Source organism: Lineus longissimus, chromosome 17 (assembly GCF_910592395.1).
Source record: "Lineus longissimus chromosome 17, tnLinLong1.2, whole genome shotgun sequence".
Taxonomy (NCBI): domain Eukaryota; kingdom Metazoa; phylum Nemertea; class Pilidiophora; order Heteronemertea; family Lineidae; genus Lineus; species Lineus longissimus.
In genome coordinates this window covers 11,286,623-11,293,799 of record NC_088324.1, presented here as the reverse complement: position 1 = coordinate 11,293,799, position 7,177 = coordinate 11,286,623, and the positions used below count along the sequence as shown (strand labels likewise).

The 7,177-nt window shown below is 39.1% G+C and overlaps 1 protein-coding gene across 1 annotated transcript in view; it reads left to right on the top strand.

The window, feature by feature from the left end:
* The first annotated feature begins 220 nt into the window (after nt 1-220).
* LOC135501607 (aspartate--tRNA ligase, mitochondrial-like) overlaps nt 221-7,177 on the top strand; it is a 56,964-nt gene continuing 50,007 nt past the window's right edge. Inside the window, exons 1-10 of the mRNA XM_064793806.1 lie at nt 221-337; nt 869-1,041; nt 1,271-1,369; nt 1,685-1,783; nt 1,966-2,089; nt 3,010-3,056; nt 3,221-3,397; nt 3,584-3,763; nt 4,264-4,371; nt 4,696-4,785. Coding sequence (XP_064649876.1) covers nt 223-337; nt 869-1,041; nt 1,271-1,369; nt 1,685-1,783; nt 1,966-2,089; nt 3,010-3,056; nt 3,221-3,397; nt 3,584-3,763; nt 4,264-4,371; nt 4,696-4,785 — 1,212 coding nt within the window. The 5' untranslated portion in view covers nt 221-222. The remainder of the gene's footprint in view (nt 338-868; nt 1,042-1,270; nt 1,370-1,684; nt 1,784-1,965; nt 2,090-3,009; nt 3,057-3,220; nt 3,398-3,583; nt 3,764-4,263; nt 4,372-4,695; nt 4,786-7,177) is intronic.

The following is a 7,177-nucleotide window of genomic DNA, read 5'->3' as shown; positions in this document are numbered from 1 at the left end:
AGGATGACGTCATCGCGCAACCGTGTGGTGAATTTACGAGGCGAGGGCTTCAAAATTTCTCCGCTGAACACTTCGATTTTACGTTTTTTTCCGCGAATACGTTAGGGGTTGACCGCGCATGAATAAAACGTGTTGAGCGGTAATCAAAGCACAAACTAAAAATTATCATTAAAACATGATTAAAATCGTATCGCGTGCTAAAAATAGTCTGCTGAATAAATGATGGCGGCACTTCTAAAATGTTCGCACATTTTTCGGAATATTCGACAAATATACTCCCTACCAAAGCATTCAGTTTTGTTCATCTTGCTCGAGACAAAACTCCCATATATATCCAGTAAGTCTCAATGAGAAAAAGTGTCCCTGAAGTTGCTGCCAGCAAAGAAATCGGGCTTTTTTTCCTTTGACTTTGGATGTAGGCCAGCATTTGCAGTGACATGCACTGTCAGTGTGCATGTGCCATGCATGCATCTGCATGTACTCGTTACTCAGCCTTGCCCTTGGGGGGGTTTTGTTAGCCAGGATTCATACTGGTGATAAACCATTGAATGGGAACTCAAGGGAATGTGATCATCTGAGGGATATGGATTTATACTGGTGATATTAACCGTTCAATGTGAACTCAGGTGACTCAATGAGTGGTCATCTGAGGGAACTTTATCATGTGTATATGTGTGCACAATAGCTACTTTGGCCACTACTCAACATTTAATGTCTTAAAATACCAGTTGCCTTGGTTCCTTGAGTTTTTTCCCCCAGCAATGTAACATACTAACAATAACAGTACAGCAACGGTCAACGAAACCGGCCATGTCATGTCATGCGACAATAGCATGTGTAATGTGTTGATTTGGTCCTTTCTTTCCAGTATGTCAACATTCAACCTTCTCCAAACGTTCACACACCTGTGGTGAACTGAGTTTGAATGATGTCGGAAAGGAAGTTACCCTATATGGCTGGGTTAAGTTCAAGAGGATGGACACATTTATCATACTGCGTGATGCCTATGGAATCACGCAGCTTGTACTACCTAAAGATCAAGTAAGAAAGATTGTCTGATTATAACATATAATTGATAGGTCTGATGTGTACAAATAACCTTCCCCAATTTCCCTGTCCCATTGTTTGAAACCTCAGAGTGCCTCTGTGCAGACAGAATAAGATACTGACTCATGCTTGTAGAAAGTAAAACATAGATCGATCATCTGATGTGACTTTTGATTTCAAATTTGGATCTCTGTAAAAGAGATTTCTTTTTGTCTCATTTAAGGGCGACCCACTTCACAGGTTATTGTCCATCCAGCAATATGAGAACGTCTTGGAGGTGAAAGGAACAGTACAAGCCAGACCACCAGGTCAAGAAAATAAGGTTTGTGCTAAAACAACACTTGGGTGGATTAAAAGGGTGGCTCGTGGTTAGAGAGCAATGATTTCTCAGGGCATACCTCCACAAGAAGCATTTATCTAATTTTAGCCCACCTCAGATGCGCAGATCCTCCCTTGTTTCTGACATCATGCCCTGGGTGGGGCTGCATCCCCCCCCCCATTTTTCCTAAAGTCCTGGATTCGCCACTGTAGAGCTTAAGTGATCATGCAACTGGTCTAAAGCGAACTCTTTGCTAACAAATTGAAGAATTAATTTAACAATTTAATCCAACCAGATAGCCTTTTATATTTATTGCAGAAACTACAAACTGGAGAGATTGAAATTATAGTCAAAAATGCCAAGGTGCTAAATGAGCGAAAACGAGATCTGCCTTTTGAGATAAAAGAATTCCATAAGGTAAATTGTGAGTCAGTTGATGCTAGCAAAGGTGCTCCCTGTGAATACTGAGTCATAGAAAATGCAATTCTGGGTTCTCCTGAAACTGAACCCGTGCCCAATCGCTTGGAAGCCAGCAGTGTTAACCACTGGACTATCAAGTGTCTCATTATCGCATTGATTACATAGCTGATATATTTCAGGTGAAGGAGCCCCTAAGACTTGAGTATCGCTTCCTCGACCTACGTCAGAGCCAGATGCAGGCCAATCTTCGGTTACGCTCACAGATGATGATGAAGATTAGAGAATTTTTGTGTAACCAACATGGTATGTTTGTCTCATTAAATGATGGAAATAATGATGAGAATCGGACAAAAATACCCTGAATCAGTCAAATAAATATTTCATTTAGGATGCTGTCCCGACACCTGAGTCAAACTCTTATATTCTGCCTAAAATCACATTGATATGTCAACACTGCTCTTGCATTTCTGATCTGATAACAATGAACAATGCTAATTGAGGTGTTTGCAGAGTTGTGGCATCATTCGAACCAGACTTGACAGTAAGAACAGAAACATTCCACGCTGTTCCCCGCTTGAAAAGCATCACCCAGTGGTCCCGCTTCCATGTCAAAATCTCAGGAATGCAGTAGTAGTGAATTATTGGGTCACCTTGGTGTGTAAGCCTGCTTCTGTCACATCTTTTTGGTCTTAGATTTGTACACTTGCCAAACATACAGAAAGAAAAGAACTTTGGAATTTGAAGCAATGGCGTAGCAAGTGCAACTTCACTACATCACCCTGCTGTTTGAACCAACTAGTTCCTGTGTCTGTTATGATAAATAAGGCAGCATTGGATCCCGTTGGTTCAGAGGACAAGGGTAGAGCATCAAACAATACATTTTAATGGAGGCATAGGAATAGAAGAACGTTTGGTCCATCCCCCGTCCCCCGGCACTTACTACTGTATATTACCCAGCTGTTTGTGCCAACTGGTTTCTCTGTCTGTTTTGATAATAGCAGCATTTGATCCAGTTGGTACAGAGGACGTGGGGAAATCAGCAAAGTTGGACAAGTCTTTTGTGCGAAATCACGCTTGAGGAGCTACAACCAGCTACCGATTTACAGTTACAACTGCAAGTGTAAGAATTTGGTAGAATGTTTGTGTCCTAATCTGATTCAATTTGTTTAAGGTTTTTCAATGTTTTGTGTACTTGGAGATGAAAGTACTTTGTTCAATTTCAGGGTTTGTTGATGTGGAAACTCCTACTTTATTCCGACGAACTCCGGGGGTAGGTATCAAGGGCAAGCTGTATATCAATGTCCTCCTGGACGTATTGGTCCTAATTGTAACATTAGATTCTACATACGTGAAAAAGAGCTCTGATAATTTGTCTATGGCATTTACCTTACCTTTTACCCAACTCTCACATTATTTGATTCTTCTTGTTTCAAGGGTGCTAGAGAATTTGTTGTGCCTTCCAAACATCCGGGCAAATTCTACTGCCTGCCTCAAAGTCCTCAGCAATTCAAACAGTTGCTGATGGCAGGTGGAATAGATCGGTACATGCAGATTGCAAGATGTTATAGGGATGAGTCTCACAGACCTGATAGGCAACCAGAATTTACACAGGTTAGTATGAAGCCTGGGGCAGGGTAGTCTAGCAGTTAAGGTGCCCTACTCATTGTTCTGTTGCACAGTTTTTGCTGTCATAAGATTGACCTCTATTTTCTCATTTACCCTGGAACCACCCTTAGCGGACACATCAGTTAGCAGGACTCCCTCTCGAGAGAAGTTCTACTGTATTTGCTTTTCCAGCTGGATATTGAGATGTCATTTGTGAGCCAGGAGGATATACAGAGACTGATGGAAGAGTTGATTGGGTTTTGTTGGCCGGAAACCAGGCGAAAACCAAGAATTCCTTTCGCCAAGATGACATATCATGATGCTATGAAATATTATGGGATTGATAAGCCAGATACGAGATTTGAAATAAAGGTGTGTAAACCACTTCCTTACTTTTCTCATTTAAATACTTCACTCAATTTTCATGGTGAACTTTCTATCTGGTCATGACAACCTCACAGTCTGCGCTGGGTAGATGTGTTTCCAGACAGAAATACTTCCATCTTAACTTATTAATAGTTGACTATTCTTAAATTTGGCAAACCCACTTGCCGAGTTTCCTTGGCTTGGTGACCTCCTTTTCTTCCAGAGTGATAGGGCTTGTATGGAGCAGCAGTTCTGTTCTGTATTAGTTTCTGTAGCTAGGTTCGTATTGTACTAGTTAGGGGTTGATAACCACATGTAAACGGGGCTCTCAACTTCAAGGTTGACAGGAGGGGTTATTGTGTTCATGATGTGTTTGGTAGGAAGAAACACACATGTTAGATTAGTTTGCAATTAGTAATCCTCAAATAATGTTGTTTTGACATAAATTATTCCAAATTACAGTGTATTCCAAATTTGATATTTCCTCGTGCACTTAAATGTTCCAGCTCTGTAATATCACTTCAACAATAAAACATTCTGGATTGAGTGTATTTGAGGATTTGTTAAAGGATGAGAATGCTACTGTCCAGGCCATCAACATCAAGGAAGGGAATGTAAGTTGGAGCATATTGCCCTTTAATAAATGAGCTACCTGGTACGTAAAGGGAGGTGATTCTCCTGTAAAGTACAACCTGGATGTCACTGGGCTGTTGTTCAGATCAATATATCAAGTATCAATATCCGTGGGTGTACTTTCAAAAGCCATTCACTCCTTTGGAAGCTTAGGCCACCAGCTAGTTTTCTCCATTGGCCTAAGCAATATTCTCTCAAGTCCTTGCCATTACTAAACTTGGATTGAGTTTTCATTGTCTCGATATTATTGGTGTTGTTCTGTGCACATTTCATGTTTTTCGTCCACAATAAATATTTCATTTCAGAAATATTTCAAAAAGAAGGATATAACAGAACTCAGTGATGTCTATACGCAAGCCACAATAGACGTAAATGGTTCAGGACCTATAGAAAAGGTTAGTACTTAGTAAATTCTTATGTCACAATGCGACATGTCCCCCTTCACTTTGATTAATAACTGTAAAACTAATGCTGGATATAGTAGTTTTCTATTCTGAGAAAAGCTTTTTCAAATGGGGACGATTCAGTCACGGTATAGATTTGGTTCCTTGTGCTTGGTGGCAGCACTAACAAAGGTTTGCAATGAGTATATTCAAGTTATTTTATCATCTCCAGTTTGTGCTCGTGTGATTTTGCTACGCATCCCTTGCAGTTGCATAACATTCTAGCATTGTGCAAAGCTTAAAAACCTCTTCATTTAAACCCAATCGAAATGGGCATTGAAAAATCTCATTCCTCAGACATGTCTTACAAAATAACACACGACTTGGGTTTGTAAAGTCAAAAGTGAGACAGGATTTTTGCTCCTTGAATTGAACCAATCAAATCTGTGTGCGATTGATCTGGTCTAAATTTAACAATCATTAAAATTGTTATCCATTCATTTCATCTGATGAGGAGACTAACTAACTGTCTGCTCTTACAATATTTTTTGTTTGATGGATCAGACATCCCCAAAAGCTTTAGGGAAGGTAGGTAGGTATATATCTTTTTTATCAACAGCAAAATAATCCCAAAAGACCCTCCAAATAAAAAAAAGATCTGGAAGAAATGAAATGTTTCTAGAGTTTTCTTCTTTCCTAATTCAGAATTTTCATATTACGGTAAGTGTTTTTTGCTATGGATAGGTCGGGTTAATTTTTAAGGGTAGCAACAAGAAACACTTTTTGTCTACCTTTATTGCAATACTTATTACTACCCAGATTAGTCCATTCCATTCCGTCCATATCTCTGGTTGCCATAATGTCATTAGTGCTGCATTCTGGCTGAATGAAGTATATCTTCTCCGATTTCTTCAAAAATCACTCATGTCTGATCCAGTGCGTGAGCCAACTTACGCTCCATGAATTAAGGCAATCAAATTTTCGCAACCACTGAGCTCAAGTAATCTAATTGTTTCTCTAGTCATCATTGAAATCATCCCGCTTTCTCCAGGGTGATAAGGTTACTGTTAACCAAGAAATTCTTCGGGCTCTTTATTTTTCAATAAGCAAAAGTTATCAAATTTTTAAAAATCTCGCTTTTTTGGCTGACTATGATATTTTTTGTTGTGATTTTATTTTCGCGAATCTGGATTGTATACAAAATCTGCAAAAATAAACTGCCAACGAAAATTCAATGATTGTCCAGTTGTTATTCATTCTGTTGTGATGGTGCGTGGTACCATGAAACTTTCTTAACCGTAATTTGATAACTTGACATGTATTTTCTCTGCTTTGATGCCCACATGTTGATTAACAGATATCGAAAGTTATCAATCGCTTTCAGTAGAACATGTAGAATGTTGAAATCAACCTATTTTGTTTGGATGTAGTGTTTCTCGGCGGCTGATTTGATTTACTCTGTGATTTGATTTCTGATTCTGTGATTGGAAGGTGAACTATTTTCTGGAGGCTGCAAATGCCTGACTCTTTTTCAGCATAGTTAAGTGCACTGTTAACACAGCATTTTCTGAAATGCCTGTGTTGGCCGCTTCATCGTGTCTTTGATGCCCATTTCATGTCAACCCAGCTGTAGATAAAATAGTTAACGATGATTGCTCACTTGTCACGAAATCTTAGATTGATTTTCATTCATTGCAAAATGATCCACGTGTTGCCTTGGGGCCACCGTTCCACTTTTATACAACCCCAGTTATCAAGTGCAGCAGGTCTGTTTTGTTTGTGTAACGTTGCGATTTATCACATAAGACCAGGACGCAGCCTGATGCAATACCCGTGAAGTCTCCTGATTGATTCATAAAGCATCGAGATCATTTTATCATTGCGTGCCTTTATCATTTAAGCCAGTATCGGCGTTATTGATTGTGTTGATGTTCACCTTTTAGCAAATGTTTCGATAAACTTGGATGAAAAGTGTCACGAAGTGTAGAGTTGGGCATATTCATCCATAAAACACTGAGAATAACTGTCAATAGCGTCATATGTCTCCAGTTTAAAATGTTGATCCCTCAAACAGTCCAGCCTTCTCATGTTGATCAAAAGCAGCCATTTTTCTCTTGGTGTATCAAGCCTAAACATTTTCTGGTCATGATTCAGCAATTATTAGTTATTCTGTTTAATTAAATCTCAAGTTTTATTGCATGCTTCTGAAAAACTTATTAATTCTACATTGTGGGCTTGTTGCACATGAGAAGTTTGATTGGCTGTTTTTTCCTACAAATAAATTGCGTGCAATTTGATTTATTAAGAAAAACTCTATATTTGACATTTTGGACATGACAGAGTTGAAACTTTTATTCAATAGCGCTATTCTGCTGTCACCATAAAAATACCTTATGTATGTTCT